At 44.5% G+C, this 16,394-nt stretch overlaps 3 protein-coding genes across 4 annotated transcripts in view; 1 reads left to right on the top strand and 2 right to left on the bottom strand.

The window, feature by feature from the left end:
* Positions 1-269: 269 nt before the first annotated feature.
* Positions 270-6,294, bottom strand: rad54l (RAD54 like). Of its 2 annotated transcripts, none has more exons than XM_086046572.1 (18): positions 6,196-6,294; positions 5,874-6,101; positions 5,676-5,771; positions 5,088-5,204; positions 4,961-5,021; positions 4,599-4,734; positions 4,027-4,096; positions 3,650-3,938; positions 3,451-3,575; positions 3,204-3,354; positions 2,412-2,538; positions 2,273-2,347; positions 2,035-2,165; positions 1,644-1,754; positions 1,380-1,582; positions 1,001-1,180; positions 756-919; positions 270-555 (listed from the first exon to the last, which is right to left on the bottom strand). In XM_086046572.1, the coding sequence occupies exons 2-18, from the start codon at positions 5,874-5,876 to the stop codon at positions 351-353; spliced, it is 2,244 nt and encodes a 747-aa protein (XP_085902698.1). In that variant the 5' UTR covers positions 5,877-6,101; positions 6,196-6,294; the 3' UTR covers positions 270-350. The 2 variants fall into 2 exon arrangements, with proteins under 2 accessions (XP_085902698.1, XP_085902699.1); XM_086046573.1 differs by having other exon boundaries at positions 5,691-5,771.
* The window catches only part of polr1b (RNA polymerase I subunit B), a 25,520-nt gene continuing 14,796 nt past the window's right edge, over positions 5,671-16,394 (top strand). The window contains exons 1-3 of the mRNA XM_086046567.1: positions 5,671-5,833; positions 10,009-10,126; positions 13,919-15,069. The gene's annotated coding sequence lies outside the window, so the exon portion shown is untranslated. The remainder of the gene's footprint in view (positions 5,834-10,008; positions 10,127-13,918; positions 15,070-16,394) is intronic.
* artn (artemin) lies at positions 8,716-14,997 on the bottom strand. The gene is made up of 3 exons (XM_086046574.1): positions 14,948-14,997; positions 13,033-13,207; positions 8,716-11,134 (listed from the first exon to the last, which is right to left on the bottom strand). The coding sequence occupies exons 2-3, from the start codon at positions 13,202-13,204 to the stop codon at positions 10,728-10,730; spliced, it is 579 nt and encodes a 192-aa protein (XP_085902700.1). The 5' UTR covers positions 13,205-13,207; positions 14,948-14,997; the 3' UTR covers positions 8,716-10,727.

Raw genomic sequence — 16,394 nt, 5'->3', positions numbered from 1 at the left:
ACTATGATGGAATACACCATTGACGTGCTAAGGTTTAGCATCAACGGTATTTGCCGTTTTAGAACCATTTAAGCAACAGACATTTGTACACAAACACCGGCCCGACACGTAGATACCATAACCGGCATATATTCTTTATCCTCCGATAACTTTTTTTTTTTACACGCACTTACTGAGCGGTTGAGACGATCTCCCATGTGAATCCAATGTCTGTATTACACTGCCCTCAAGCGGCCAAGATGTGCACACCAGAAGGAAGAGCATTTAAATGTGTGGTAACAAACACAGACTTTATTTTGGGGATAAAAAAAACCAACAACAACAAATGAACAAGCAGAAATAAATATGTGTCAAACGAGGCCCCTTTGGTCCTCGTGGGAGCGCTGGTGGAAGACGAAGGAAACGGCGGCGGCGTCCCAGCAGGCCTTCAACACTTGGTCCCTCAGGCCCTTCTTGTCCCAGCAGTGGTGCCACTGGGACAGGTCGCTGGTGCAGTCCGACTCGGGCGCCGGCGGGCGACTTTGGATGCCGTTGACGCAGCGCCGACAGCGGAACCTGCCGGGTCACCAACCGTAACTATGCTAATGCTAATTTCCCCGTGGCCCGTGGATTCGCTTTACATTAGCATTAAGCTAACAGATTTTGTTATTACATGTTCGAAACGTTTAGTGTTTCAATACACAACAACGTAACTTTTCTTTCACGTGTCACTTTTACGTCAAGTGATCGGCCCTGGCAGAAAGTCAAATCCTTACTTGTCGTGCGTGTCGCTGGCCGTCTCGCCGTTGAGCGCAAAGAGCTCGCGCAGTTCCCCGAGCGAGAAGTGGCGCTCCACGTCCTGCTCCTCGTCCACCACGCAGCTGCTCAGCGCCTTCTTGTGCGCCTGCCTCTGCAGGATCTTCTCCTCGATGGTGCCCGTCTGCGTGCGTGCGTGCGCGCGGGCAGAATCACGTGAAAAAATAACTAACTCAATAAATAAGCACGGCGGGCGGCGACTCACCGACAGCAGCCTGTAGATGTAGCACGTCTTCTTCTGGCCGTCCCGCCACACCCGCGCCATGGCCTGCTCGTCGTTGGCCGGGTTCCAGTCGGGGTCGAACATCACCAGGCGGTTGGCGCCGATCAGGTTCAGGCCGCAGCCGCCCGCCTTGCTGCTCAGCATGAAGATGAACTCGGGGTTCTGAAACAAGAAACGGCTGACTACATTTTTCAAGTCAGGAAAATGATGAACCTCATTTGTGTGCAATAATAATTGAACGACTGTTTAGGCAGCATTGGGTTCGTGAGCCATCCTAGATGCACGGCATCTGCCGCTTTACCATCTTTTCTTACGTGCTTTGCCGCCATCTTGCGGCATCTGTATTCTGCCAGCGACTTACGTCGGGACTGTTGAATCTCTCCACAATCTTGGCCCTCTTCTTGATGGACATGGTGCCGTCCAAGCGTACGTAAGGATAACGTCTGGAGTGGCACAGCTTCTCGAAGATGTCCAGCGTTTGCGTGTAGTTGGAGACCAGCACCACCTTGTCGCTGGTGCTGGTCCTCGTCATGGCCAGGATCAAGTCCAGGACCAACATTTTGCCTGGAGTGAGAGGAAGCGCATCGCATCACCCGTGGCGACTTTGGCGCCGGCGTCGCCTTACCCGACAGTTGCGGCTCCGCACTTTTAACGGAGTAGCCGGCTGGGAAAAGATCCAAAGCGCCTTGGAAGCCTTCCTCCCCCTGCACGCACTTGTCATGGATGAGAGCTGGGTCTGACACACAAGAGGAGCCCACGTGCAAACGGTCACGGTAGTCTGAGTCGTTCTTGGCAGAGGATAAATAACACATGCCCGGGAGCACTGTTGTACGTTACTCCAGCATTTGTGTTCAAATAGCCACGGCTTCAAAACTGATAACGCAGTGACACAGAAGCTATTTGTAAGCCCGTCTATGGCGTTTCCTATTATGTGATAGCATTAAGCTAGCAGACCGCAAGGCAGGCCATATCTCAATTTTTGGCTCACAAGCAAAAAAAAAAAAGTGAAATCTCACGATTGCAGAGTTTCTTGAGCGAGGTGATGGACGACAGGGAGGAGACGCCGATCTTGCCCGCCTGCAGCGCCTCCACCGGCTTGGCCTGCGTCAGGAAGCGCTTGTAGAGCTCCGTCTGCAGCGGCGTCAGCCTGGCGGGTCACAACGCGTTCACGCCAGTCAAGTCGAGTAAACCTTTCCTACGGCTCCGCCAGGCGAGTCCGTCCCAAGTGGTGAAATGAGCGCAAATTCCACCTACTTGCAGCAGACCACCTGCTCGATCTTCACAGGCAAATACTTGGACAGGATGTCGGACGTGCGCCTGATTAAACACCTGAAGACACACAGCGGTTACGTCCACTTTGGCCCCAAAGCGGAGAGGGGGAAAAAAAAACGACCTGTTGACGATGCCGATGAGCTCCTTGAGTTTGTCCTCTCCTGCCTGTCGTTCTTTATCGCTGGCGTCGGCGTCGCGTCCCTTCAGGATGGGCAGCTCGAATCGCTTCTTGAACTCCTGAGCAGTCCCTGGCGTGACGGCGACATTTTGGAAGTTGCTCGGTGGCGCAATTCAGATCAGGAACTCGTAGAAACACAACGCCGCCGAAGTTGCGCAAAACTGTGACGTCATGCGATACCAACTACTCTAAGTCAACACCGCCAGCTTGCAAAGCGAATTTCAACCTCTCAACAGTAAAAATTCTCCGATTTCTCTAGACCTTCATGAAAGCAGACTGATTATCTTTGCGCTTGATAAAATGTGTTTACAAATTCCAAACCTCCGCCTTTACTTTGGAAAATGATCAACATTTGTGCCGATTTTCTGACGTTTGAACGCGCCACGGCAGTAACCGATTCATAATCAATTTCTGTTGTCTGCCTTTTCTGCACTGTCACTTTCAATAAAGGGATGGACATTTAGAAATGCTTTTTACCGATTCTTCGATTCATCGAAGAAAACGGCCAACGGATTACTCGATCGTTAGCCGCAACCCTACCCCGATGATGATCCAATTTGAAGCGCGTAATCATCTATTAGAGGTGAAACAAAAAATGATTTGAATCAGAAAATCGGTTTGGATTTTATAAAATGCGAGTGCATCGAATCATTCCTCCTTGAACGGCGTATCGAGATATGGGATCGCCTTTCAAATCGGACATCTGGCGCACCCCTGCTCTCCCCAAGCGCTTACCCAGGATGCCGGCGTTGACAAAGTGCACCAGGCTGAAGTACTCCAGCAGGTCGTTCTGGATGGGCGTGCCCGATATCAGCACCCTCCTCTGGGCGCGCATGGCGTTCAGCGCCTGGTACGTCTGGTTGTCCGAGTTCTTGAGCCGATGGCCCTGCGCGCAAGCGCAACCCCGCGCGCGTGACGCCACAATCGCCAGCCTCGCTCGTCGTACAAAAAAAAAAAATAATAATAATAATAATAATAATACCTCGTCGCAGATGATGAGTCCCACTTGGCCTTTGTGCAGAACCTCAGCGTGCAGCCGGAAGGTCTCGTAGGAGATGATGAGGATTGGCGTCGGCGCGCGCCGTCCACGCTGGGACATGAAGTGTGCTAGCAAACAAGCGGCACGTGAGGGGATATCTCACTGAATACGCAGGCAAGCCGGAGCGCGGCCAACAATTTACCGAGTTGCCGGTCGATGTGGTCCTTGGAGCCTCCGTCGATGGCCACGGGCGTGACGCGCGCCCCCAGCCACTTGGCCACCTCGTTGTGCCAGTTGCGCACCAGACTGGAGGGCGACACCACGATGGCCTTGTCGATTTCGGGCTGGGCGTCGGCGCTCTGGCGCAGCAGCGTCCACACCAGCGCGATGCACTGCAACGTCTTGCCCAGGCCCATCTCGTCGGCCATGATGCAGCCGAACGAGCCGGGGATGCGGCGCCCCGTCACGCAGTCCCACAGGAACTTGACGCCCTTGAATGGCCACGCCCACATCAGGGCACCGCGTCGGTTTGATGGGCCGATATTCCGTCAAGTCAAAGAATACTTTCGTGGACTTTACCTCTCTCTGGTGAGGTCTGAGCACCTTGCCTAAAACGGGATCCACAACCACGTGGACAGGAATTTTGTCCCTGCCCAAGACAGCAACAACAAAAAAAAAAAAGTGACAAAATGACAACAAGGGGAAGCAATCAACCCAAACATCTTTTTTCAAGAATATGTTCTATGCAAGAAACAAGGCATTGAGTAATATTGCATTTGTGGAATAAGAGTTTTGATCCAGCCGTTTTTGTCCATCTCAGGGGGGCGGCCATCTTGTCACTTCTGTCGACTGAAAATGACATCACATTTGCTCAGCGCTCAGGTAACGACCAATCACGGTTCACCTGTTTTCTGAGTCACGATTGGTCGTTACCTGAGCCCTGAGCAAATGTGATGTCATTTTCAGTCGACAGAAGTGACAAGATGGCCGCCCCCCTGAGATGGACAAAAACGGCTGGATTAAAACTCTTATTCCACAAATGCAATATTACTCAATGCCTTGTTTCCTGCATAGAACATGTTCTTGAAAAAACACGTTTGGGGTTGGAATGTGGATTCACGTTAGCTGTCTAAATGTCAGAGTGCTCCTACTTGTCTGTCTTGAGCTGCTCGTGGGCGCTCAGCGTCTCGGGCTCAAACAGAACCAGGGCATCGGCGGCGAACGGGTCGTGCAGCGCCCGCCTCACTCCGGCTCGCTTCAGGCCCAGCGTTCGGATGCCCAGCGGGCCTGCGGACAACCGTGCCGAGGTTCAGCTCGCGCTCGCAACAGACCCGTGTTCACAGAGGACGACTGCGGTGGCGTCATGCTAACGGCTAAAGCTAAAGATGCGCATGCAGGTCCATAAGTATTGCGACACAATTCTCATCCAACGGGAAACCGACAAGATGTGCTTTGACGTCAGACTTTCGGTGAAGGAATGGAAACACGTTGTCTAAGTGGGTCCAAAGCTCACCCGTGTAATTCGGGATGGGAACTTTGAACGGCTTGGAGAGGATGCGACGAATAAATTCCTCCTGCGGGGAGAAGATTTCCGTCAGGTGACGGGACAGTTGGACTCAAAGCCTCGTAGGCGCGCTCACGTGTTTGTTGGCGTCGGGGCACGCGGGCCCAACGTTGAGCTGCGTCAGCGGCCTCCTGAACGGAGACACGGGACTCGCTCGCATCTCCGCTTGGCTCCCTTTCGCTCTTTTTTTCCCCTGTGAACAGCAACACAGCACACCGCTCAATCGCAAGTGTCACTATTATCCAACATTAAAAGCAACACGCATTTATCATGTCACTAACAAGGCCACCTTGCAGAGAACGTGCGACTATACCGTTTGCCGCATGAATGACAAAAGCAGCGCCCTCTGGTGGATCGATATAAATGTAAACAAAATACACATTTTTCTTAGCGGGAGCTTGGTGCCAAGGAACTATGCTGGAGTGATTTGAGGAGTTTTATTTAGAGAAACATAGTGCTTTGCCGCCATCTTGTGGCAAGTCAATGTGAAACTATTTTAATAATTGATTAATAGAGACCTTGTTTAACTAAAACTCATCAAATCCTCGGAATTTCAGCCCCTCAACAAATAGTATATAAATAAATAATAATAATGGGAGTTTTTTTTGTCTCAAGAAAGAAATGTGTTGTTGTTTTTTTTTTTGGTAAGGTTGCAGTTACTGACGACAAGCGGACTGACCGCCGCACACGTCCACTCTTGGTCGTCCTCATCGTCGGCTTGCTTGCGTTTGGCGACCTGACTGGGAGCCAAACTCCTTCTCTGGGTGGCGACAAGACAAAGATACAAAACCAAGCACGTCAACCTACTGGAGACTTTTAAAGGTAGCGCAATGAAGATTCTCTCTTTTGTTTGACAGCTTACCATGTTCGCTATTGTTGCGTCGTCGGCGCTTTTCGGCTCCAAATTAGCCCGCTAGCATCTTTGCCAGCGCATCGACGAAGAGTTTAGACATTTAAGATGAATGTTTGACCCCCAAAATCAACGTGTGACTTGCTTTAGAATTTCACACTTGCATACCCATGAACGGGCGTCGACAGTGCTGAGTGCGGCGCTGCACTACTCTCAAACTGTGCGCGCCGGGCTAGACATCTACGGCAAAGGACAAGGGGAAAAACACAGTTTGTCAGTTTATTCATGTTGCCTAAAATCGAGTGTTACGGAATTTTGGCATTGTGCAACTAACATTATTATTAGGCTTTTAGTAAAATCGAAGGAGTCGCCGTATCAGATTTTCTTCACCAGTCTGATATCAATTGACGTTGTGGTTAATGGTTTAGCCTGTAGCACCCCTTTGCCAAAATCAAAATGGCGCGTCCCTTGTCTGACATAATCCCTGAACCAGGAAGTAGGAACAAACAATGAAATGCATGGCGTCTTTCTACTATACACGCCACTTTCACGGTAAATTACTGACTAGTATCAAATATATATGTTATTTTATTTTAAATGATTTTCCAACAGAAACTTGGACAGTCGTTTATTTTTTAAGATTGTCCACTAGATGTCGGCACTGTCCATTACTGAAGTAGTTTACAAAACGTTCAGTTAATTCATCTTTTAATAAGAATTGCCCAGCAAATAATTCCAAATGAAGGAACACCGAGAGCAGGGGTTACCGACCTTTTTTTTAAAGTGAGAGTTACCTCTTGGGCACTGAATGAAATGCGATGGGCTACCAGTTTGAAACATAGTTGTGAGATAACACGTTTGCTCAAATGACAATCAATAATAGTATTTTTTTTTATCATAAAAAGTAGTGATCTTCATTTATGAGAAGCTGATCGTGTTAATATTTTTTCACGATAGTTAAGAAACAGGCAACACTACCTTTATAAATCTCTGCCTGTGTTCACATTTTCCAAATGATCACTTCTACATCATTCCTAGAAAATCACAATGTCCCATCATTGGTAAGCTATTCCCAGAACAGCAACGTACCTGGAGGCACCACGTTGGTGACCCCTGATCCAAACTAAAACAATAATGACATCAAATTGACAACAAGCACGGTTTGATAAAATAGAAATAGGAGACCTACACAAGAAATAAAAACAGCATCACTAGAACACTTTTAAAATACTTTACTGTGTTACAAAATGTGTACAAAAGTTACAAAAATAGTGATTAGAATGCTTTATAGATTATGATAGAATGCGTTGTCCCGTCTCACAAACAATTTCCTTTGCAATAAAATCATTACTTAGATGAATGAGAAGACAAAAAACAATTACCTCGAATTATGGGTTGCTTTTATTATTCCCTTAGTGTGTTATTGCGTCGATGTTTCACTCACAGTCACTAAAGTACAACACGTCTACACACGATCGAGATTCATGAAGACGACTTCACGCTGCAACAACCTCAAGAGAAAAACAGTTTGTGACGCATTTCAGAACTGTCAATGATTTCCAAAAAAGTTTGTGTGTGTGTGTGTGTGTGTTGGAGGGGGGGGGCTAAATACTGTTGATATGACTCATAAATATACTGGCATCACGTTCAATGCAAATGATGAATAAATAAAATAATTTAAAGAATAAATATGCTTTATGTACAGTAAAAGTCAAGGTGATGCGTAGCATCCGACAGCAGCTTTCTCCACTCTTTTCGTTTTTAAGACATGATGGAAGTGTTAAGGCTAGCTCAGCGTCAAGACTATTTTTTACCCAATACATTTGATTTACATGCAGTCGTCCAACTCTACCCTCGACAAATTGCTGACGAAAAACGAAATAATGGGGCCTTCCAGAATGACATTTTTGCTCCATTTTGAATCATTTAAGCAACAAAAACGTGTTGGGATGCTGTAAGCTGAGAATGACTTCAAACATGATCAAACAATTTTCCTGAGGCTTGTTCTCTTTGCATGTCTTAAAGATACAGTACATGAAAAGTTGTAACTTGATTGACAGCAAAAATGAGCTGCTGCTTTTTTTTAAGATAATCTGCAGTTTAAAAAAATCGACAAGAGTGTGAAAGTTTCATCTATTTTACTCATGCAGATTTATGCGTGATGACGTATATGTGAACGCCACTAAGGCACTTTCCGAAAAAGAAAAGATTTAAGAGTTTATACAGTACATATCATTGAGGCCACTGTTGATTTTTCAAACCGTTGAAACTGTCACAGTTTCACTTTCTTAAAAAGGCGAACAACTATTTATATTTAACTTTCCTAAAAAGAAAAGATTCTTAGCTCTGGTATACGTTGCTAAGGCATTTATAACATGTTTATACAACACATTTATAATATTCAGGCTGATCAAACTGTTACTGTTGCACTTGTCTACATTGATCTTAAAAAAAAAAAAAAAAGCTCACACTTTCCTACAAAGAAAAGATTTAACCTGCTCTACATATTACATAAATGCTTCTGATGTTCTGCGAGCATTATTCAGACTGTTCAAACTGTTACTTTTTTGGGGGGATTTTTTTGTTTGTTCCTTAAAAAGAAGCCAAACCGCTGTTGCCCTTTATGAAAAAGAAAACAATCACTCACTCAGATCAAACTGTCACTACCTCACTCGTCTGCATCGTTCATTTCCTAAAAAGAAAAAAAGTATCGTTACCTTTCACTTTGCTCAAAAGAAAAGAAAACACATATACACTTAAGGCATGGATGTTTTTAAAACGTAATCATTCATACTGAAGATGTTATTAGCGAACAAATGTCAACCTCAGCAAAGTCAACTGTTATTTTGGCTCCCACCTGTTGTAGCCTATTTGTCAATCCCCAGCAGCGCGATTTCCGGATGTGCAAGCGTAGCAAAGCGAACGGCGGCAGCGCCGGCGTGCTTTGTTTGCGAAGACGACGCTTGTTAATGGTGTCGCGTCTCAGCGCGTCTAAAATTAAACGGCGTGTTGAAAAGCCGTCACTTTGAAGAACGCTTGGCACACGTCTATATTTGTCCTGGCATCCCACAACAGCGTGTCGCCGTGTAAACAGGGCTACTGTGGTGCGTGCGAGTGTGAGTGTGTGTGGACGTGTCAGCGGCATGTTTGCCTTGACCTTGGCGGCAACATTTTACCGCCGTCGCGACGGACAGGAAACAAGTTGGCAAAGGGTTTTTGGTCTTGAACGTGCTCAAGCTACCTTCATCGTCGTTTTGGTTTAGGACCTGAATACATTCAAGAAATGCAAACTGAATATAAAGAAAGTATAGTTCTGACATCTGCAGACTCTGGTCAATTAGTGAAGCCCATAGTTGAAAGCAAACATGGTGAATCACCATTTTCGCTGTTGTGCTGCTAGAATAAACTGCCAACAGAACTTATGTCCGCCCAAAGTGTAAATGCGTTTAAATCCAGGTTACAGACTACGCATCTACAGTATATGAATTTGTTATTTTTAAAGCATTTCTAAAATCATTTTTTCCCAAATCTTGTTCTTGCGCCGTACGTTTCTTTCAGTGATTTTAGTAATCGACTTTATTTCTTTACTTTGCTTTTAAATGTCTTTTTTTTTTTTTGTGTAAATGCCTTTAAATGTTGCGTTCAAAATTATGTGAGCTACCTTTTGTATGAAATGCGGCATATAAATAAAGCTGCCTTGCCTTGCAAACTAATTAAGCCAAACATACGCGACATGGACAATTCCTGGGACTATCCGTCAAAGCTAAAAAACTGCTGCTCTGTTTTGCTGTCGTTCATAACGAACATAAAAAAGATGAAAAAATGTCGTCTTTCATACAGACATGTCCAGAGCCGTAACAGAAGAGCCAGCATTTTTCCCTTTGTGGCTGCAGAAGCCTGTGAACGGCGATCTTGCAACAACTGGCTCCAAGCTAGAAAAGCGCCGTTCCGTTCCGTTAACGTTCATACAGAACAGCATTATAAGCCGGCCAGGTATACGCGTACAGTGCTCAAAAGCGTTTTCTGTTACTGTGTCATTCACTGCCATTGACGGGTATACTCATATACATTATATAATATATACGTTATATACACAAGTTATATACCGTACGTTATATTTGTTATATGCATTTGCGTTTTTCAACAGGAGTGTCTGACGCTGCCCCACTGTGAATTTCAACTTCATTGACGCACAATTGCCAGTAGATGGCAGCGATGCACCACGTCGGATCTGAGATCAGCCCGCTTTGTGAGTGCACTTGACGGTATGAGGAGAAATTCACGGCCGTACTCGCCCACAGGCTTGAAGTCGGACAAGTTTAAGCATTTTACATTCTAACAGAGAATGTCACTGTTCTGCTTGTTTCTTGACACAAAAAGCTGGCTTTCTCTAGTCTAGAAATGGCTGGATTTTGTAAACCTACTGATGAGTTCTAAAGAATGGTGAAAGTATATCGTGTGTGTATATACATATAATCATGAAACACAGTAGTCTGTGGGTCTTTGAAAATGCTCTAAAATGGCTGGCAATGTGCGGTTGGCTGCTCTGAAAACATCTGGCTGTCCATTGAGGTTAAGAGGCATCCCGCGGTGTCGTCATATAAGCAAATTACCAGTCGGCAATGATCGGTGTACTACCTCCAGTCTGCACAAATCCCCGGACCTCTTCAAAGTACTCCCCTCTTAGGTGGGTCTTCTTCCAAAAAAGCATCTTGTTCCAAATGAAGGCTCTCTTAGGGGCATCTTGGCGCTGGTTCCCCCTACCTGAAGCTTCCCGGTGAGATCCCCAGCTCGCCCAATTTGGGCGAGCCGCCAAGCCGCCGGCGGGTCCTCACCGTGACATCACGACACCGTGGAAGCGACCGCTCAGCCCGCGCAGCCGCAGTCGGCGGCCGAGAGCCACCGGATGGTCTGCCACATGGCGCGAGCGTCCATGAAGGACACGGCCTCGTAGCGGGTGGGCCTGCAGCACGGCCGGCCGCTGACCTTGCGGGCCGAGACGCCCCCCCGCGCCACCAGGGCCTCCAGCGCCAGGTCGTAGTTCCTCCGCGCGGCGCGGCACGAGCCCACGCAGTACTTGAACAGGACGATCTCGTCCGAGTCGTAGCCCAGGCCCAGCTCGCGGACGCGCGTCTGACGCTTCTCCACGCGGCACGACGAGCCGCCCTTGGGCCTCTTCGGATTCCTCCGGGATGTCGGCGGTTTACTGTCGCGAGGGGAGCGGCGCCACCGGCTCTGAGCGGCGTCCACGTCCTGGAGTAGCGTCCATGCTTCTAAAAACACACAAAGTATAAGTATATAAGTATACCGTATATAAGTCAGTTAATTGGAAATAAACATGTGCGTATATATATATACATATATATATATATATATATATATGTAATATATGCATATATGTATCTGTGTATATGTATATATATATATATATGTATGTATGTATGTATATATCTATATATGTAATATATGCATATATGTATCTGTGTATATGTATATATATATATATATATATACACAGTATATATGCATATATGTATGTATGTATATATATATATATATATACATATATATGCACTGTTTACATATACCTCACACATATATATATATATATATATATATATATATATATATATATATATATATATATATAATACAATGTATATAAGTTTGTGGTGGTCTTGGCCTCACTTTCTCTAGGAGCCACACGGCACTGCTTGTCAGTTCATGCCTCCATGTTTACGGCAGGAACACTCGTGCTGTAATCATCAGCCGGTAGACATTTGTCGAAATGTTCCCCAGGGGAACAAGTCTTCGACGCTGGATCGCGGTGCCACGTTCAGACACGCACACACACGCGCGCGTAATGTCATAATTACACAGAAAAATTTTCATGTTGCACGTCACGCTCAGCGAGCTGTGACTGTATAACCACGAGCGATGTTAATCGTTCAAATCATTTCAGTGCTTGCCAATCGCGTTGATTGATATTTGTCTAATAAGGCGGTGCCCCCATGGCCACCTGGGGGCAGGATAATACCGACATACGGATATACGTACAATCAATATGGTGACAGCTCCTCAGTATGTTGACGGCAGAGGAATACAGTGGCCCGCCGCATATTTGCAGTGTGGTATTCACAGATTCACCTATTTGTGATTTTTTTTTTTTTTTTTAGGTAACGTTTTCTGTGTTATTTGCAGAAACACCTGCTTATATGCAGTATTTCTTCCTGACCCCCGCTTATTTGCATTCTTTTCCAGAGAAATTTCTGAAAAAAAGTCCCTATCCACCGTGAAGGGTGTTGCTCCACCATTTGTGTTCAAATATCCGTTGCTTAGTTACAACACCACCCTATCAAAATCCTTCATCTATCTATGGCATATTCCATTATGTGCTAAAAGCTAAGCAATGTGGTTGTTTTAAATACCCAAAGTGTTACTCTTTGTTTGGGTTGTTGTGATTTGGGTTGAGTTCACTGTCACGCTGCTCATATATCAAATTGTTGCTCTCAAGTCAAAGCTAAAATGAATCCGAACGACGGTTCATATATGGAAATATCGTATCTCTCGTATCTCAAGGCACCACTATAGTGTGTATGTAAAGTATTTGTTTTTTGCGGCATATTGGCGGTATACCCCCGCTTATTCAAGAATTTTGGGGGGGGTAGAAAAAAACTTTTTTTCTTTTTTTCAGTGTAATTACTATATAGTGGACTTCAATCAAATGCTACTTTTCACTAATCGCAGGCCGCATAGCGGGGGTCCACTGTACTTATGTTGACTATTCGGATGATGAAGTGTTTGTGTGGACGGGCTTTTTCGAAGGATGCTGTGCGCTCAGATGGTTTATTTTAACCCTAGCTCCGGTGACCGACCTCAGCCTTGAGAAGGTCCAGATACTGTAACTAGACTATATTAAGATGCTCCCATGTGCCAGTGGATTGTAGCGGTTAGCTTAGCATCAGAGTTGGATCGATGGGGGAAAGAAGCAGCTAACAGAAGGGCGATGCCACAGCTGCTACGCTCAGTAGCGCCCCCTGGAAACTTTGAAATCAGCCGCCAATACCAGTTTCAACCATCGGCACGAAATCTATCGATTGAAAAGTCTCGAGAAGCGATGTCTTAAAATGCTTTCAGCGATGTAGCTGAAAGATGAAACAAGAAGGTCTACCGAAGGCTTCCGGCCATAGGGGGGCGACGTGGTCTCGGGTCTCCGGTGCAGGAGGCCTCCAGGGGGGGCGTCCGAGGACACGCCGGTGCGGGTCCAGCTGGTTCTCCGGTCCGTCCTCCTCGGACAACACGTCCTCGGCCAGGGCGAGCAACGCCGCCATCAACCACAGCATCACCTGACACAAACAAAATGGCCGCCCACCAAGCCATGGCAGCAAGGAAACGAGATCGTACAAGACTGTTGATTTTTCATCCGACCAAAGATGTGAGCTACGAGTGCGCTTCAAAGCACCGCCACTAGATGGTGCCAGCAAACTTCACAACATGCAATTAACACTTGTTTGCTTGTAGTTAGAAGAAAATGTCAGTTGATGGCGACAATGTGCTACGAAGCTGGTTTGCCAATCGCCAGTATACCCCGCAGAAGGAAGGACAAAAAACAAATGAAGGTTGTCTGGAGAGCAAATATTACTGTGTTTGTTTTTATACAGTACAACACAGCTGAGTGCAATTTTTCTTCGGAAAAACATGTTAGAAGAAACACAATTTGGCATTTTTGGTGGGGCGTGAACGGATTAATTGCATTTCGATTCGTTTCAATGGGGAAACATGACTTGCGATACCAACGAGTCACTGAAGACGGCACCACGGTTCGTACTATAAACGCCACTTTATATTATATAGTCTTAAGTAACGCTGGTCAACAAATGTTTACAACATTTTTTTAATCAGAGAGGCAAATAAACTATACTAAATGTATTTTTTCCTCTGATTCCAAATCTGCACTTGTTTTTCTATAGCACATCAGGTTTTCATAATAATAATGATGATATGGTAATGATGATATAATTTTTCATATATTTCATTAAAGTGTGTGTTGTGTTTAGCGTGTTCTTCTTCAGGGGTGACACGCTACATGGTGGAAAGTGCAGCCGCTCAATTGTCACCGGACACGTGGTCGGTCGGCGGCGCTGAATATTTTACGACCGCTATTGAAGCGAGCGCCTGTGCGGCCGCATCGCCGTGGAAACGATGTGTCGTCTCTCTGTTAGGCGAGTTTATTTTATACTTACTAAGAATATTCCTCTATTTATACATCTTTGTTTTTGTCAAATGTAACTTGCATTTTGTAACATTACAACTTTTTTTCTTACAACTCACACATGTATTCTTATACTGCAAAGTTGCCATTTTTTTGGTCAAATTTGAATTTTGGAACAATTTTTTGTAAAACTGCAGCAATTGTCTCTTAGCTTTAAGACGATTTTAACATGAATGACATTTATTTTAGCAGCATTACAACTTTCTTCTTGTAGCACCCTTATTATAATGCTGCCACGTTATTTTCGTAATTTTTTTTCAACATCAACACAAGTTAGTGGCTTTGTTGTATCCTTACGACGATTCCCGTGAAAATTCCGGCTATTTTCGCAAATTATAGCTTTAATAATTACAACTTTTCCTCGAAAAATACGACTTTAACTGTATTTCCATAACATTGCAGTATTTTTCTTGTCAAATGTGAGTTCATACGCATAACATTACAACTATTCTCGTAACGCGACATCTTTTTTCGCTATTCTCAACACTTTGCGGCTTCTCATCATAAAATATGACTTCATTTGCATAACGATACACGTGATCGTTTTTCCTGGAAATGTGAGTTCATATACGTAACATTCCAACTACTATCATAACATTTTGACTTTTTTCGTAAACTATACTCTCAACGCTTTGCAACTTTTTCTTGTAAAATATGACTATTCAAATGACTTTATGCTGTTTTTTGTAAATTAAAGCAGTCTTTTTTGTAAAGTATGACCTTATGACTTTTTTTTTTTTTTTTTTTTCGTGTTCCGTTCTACTTTGCCAAACTAGCCTGTGCTGTGTCTGTTTCGCCAGCGCGTATTCCTGACCTTCCAGTTCCTGGGCTGGTGTGACGCTTTGTGACTCCACCAACGTTTTCCATCTGAAAGACAAAAATAACGACGGGCATAACGAGGGCAGCGTTCCTCAGGGTTACGAAACGCCTCCACTGGTGAGTGTTTGCCCGTTCCGTGCTTGCGTCTCCAAACGAGAGTATCTCAAATCATCTTTCCTCATTGAAATGAATGGCAATTGCATTCATTCCGTTCCAGCGTCCCCCAAAAACACCAATATTTTTTGTTTTGTTTCATTTTATTTTTTTAATCGCTGAACTGATCATTCAAATCACATGTGTCGGAGTTGGGAAACAATCACAACGTGCATGAACGCGGCCCTCGAGGACCAGCGTTTGAGACCCCTGCTTTATATGGGGTCGTGAACAGAATAGCACATTGTAACCCATGGTGAGTCCCAATGTAAATAAATAAATAAATAAAAATGTAAATACAGTATTTGAATAAACACCTTCCAGATAAAAATTCTAGCAGTGATGTTCACTTTCAAGCGCAAAAAGGAGAACAACAGGTCATTTTGTCCTTGTTTCATTAGTTGCAAAATTCAGCGTGACATCCTCCCCAATCGTGGGGAAGACATATCATATGTTTACACTCTGTATTTGTTTGCTTATAACTCGGCACTTACACATGACATGACTACAAAATATCTACATCAGACTTCAGTCGTTCATCTGGTACACCTTTTTCTTTATATCTGAGACATTGACTCCAAGAAATATGTAAGAGTTTAAAACGTGTGACATCAAGCAAAAGTCTCCCTCATTTAACTTTTCAGGCACATGACCATAAAATGTTCATGTAATAATTTGAACAGTTTGTTCTTAAACATGAACTACAAATTCTATTTCACTTTTATGTCCAATACATTTTAATGGAGTCATTATTTAAGATCCTTCCTTTGGTGTTACTTGGGAAGCCAAGTATTTTTTGGGGTGTAAAAAGTTTGCCAAGCACTGATATAATCAAAATATAACGCACAAAATCCTTGAGATAACTTGAGAATAATCCATAAACATGATGCCCAGTTATTGACTAGTTTTAGACATTTCAAGGTAAAACAATATGCTTGCGAAAAGCAAAAAACACAGCATTATTATTATTATTATTATTATTATCATCATTAACATTATTATTATTGCATATACATTTTCAACCAGCCCTTTAACCACGAGAGGCCACATTATTAGGTAGACGTGCAGAAAAAGGTTGACCATCTTTTCCGCCTCAATCAAATAGCAGCCGCCATGGCAGCATTTTACTTTGGAAATCAGTAAAACACTTTTCATCATTTTAATTCGACACTCCAGGAACTCGAATAATAATAACAAAATTTAAAAAAACACGCGACCCATTTAGGGTCCGAGACGGAGCCCGTGACGAGAACGTTGAAGTGCTTCTCGAATGTTTAGCGAAGCATGTT

This window comes from Filicampus tigris, chromosome 12 (genome assembly GCF_054856515.1).
Source record: "Filicampus tigris isolate MCC_2025a chromosome 12, RoL_Ftig_1.0, whole genome shotgun sequence".
NCBI lineage: Eukaryota > Metazoa > Chordata > Actinopteri > Syngnathiformes > Syngnathidae > Filicampus > Filicampus tigris.
The sequence above is the reverse complement of the archived record's forward strand: the minus strand, read 5'-3'. Positions and strand labels throughout refer to the sequence as shown.

What these genes read in the sequence shown, in the direction of transcription:
- rad54l (XM_086046572.1), bottom strand. An exon ending in CGGCGGTCAGTCCGCTTGTC is followed by an intron (nt 5,205 to 5,675) that starts GTCAGTAACTGC and finishes TGCTGTTCACAG; the next exon opens with GGGAAAAAAAGAGCGAAAGG. An exon ending in GAGCAGGTGGTCTGCTGCAA is followed by an intron (nt 2,166 to 2,272) that starts GTAGGTGGAATT and finishes GTGACCCGCCAG; the next exon opens with GCTGACGCCGCTGCAGACGG.
- artn (XM_086046574.1), bottom strand. Translation starts at nt 13,204, where the DNA reads ATGCTGTGGTTGATGGCGGCGTTGCTCGCCCTGGCCGAGGACGTGTTG. An exon ending in CCTATGGCCGGAAGCCTTCG is followed by an intron (nt 11,135 to 13,032) that starts GTAGACCTTCTT and finishes GTGTGTTTTTAG; the next exon opens with AAGCATGGACGCTACTCCAG.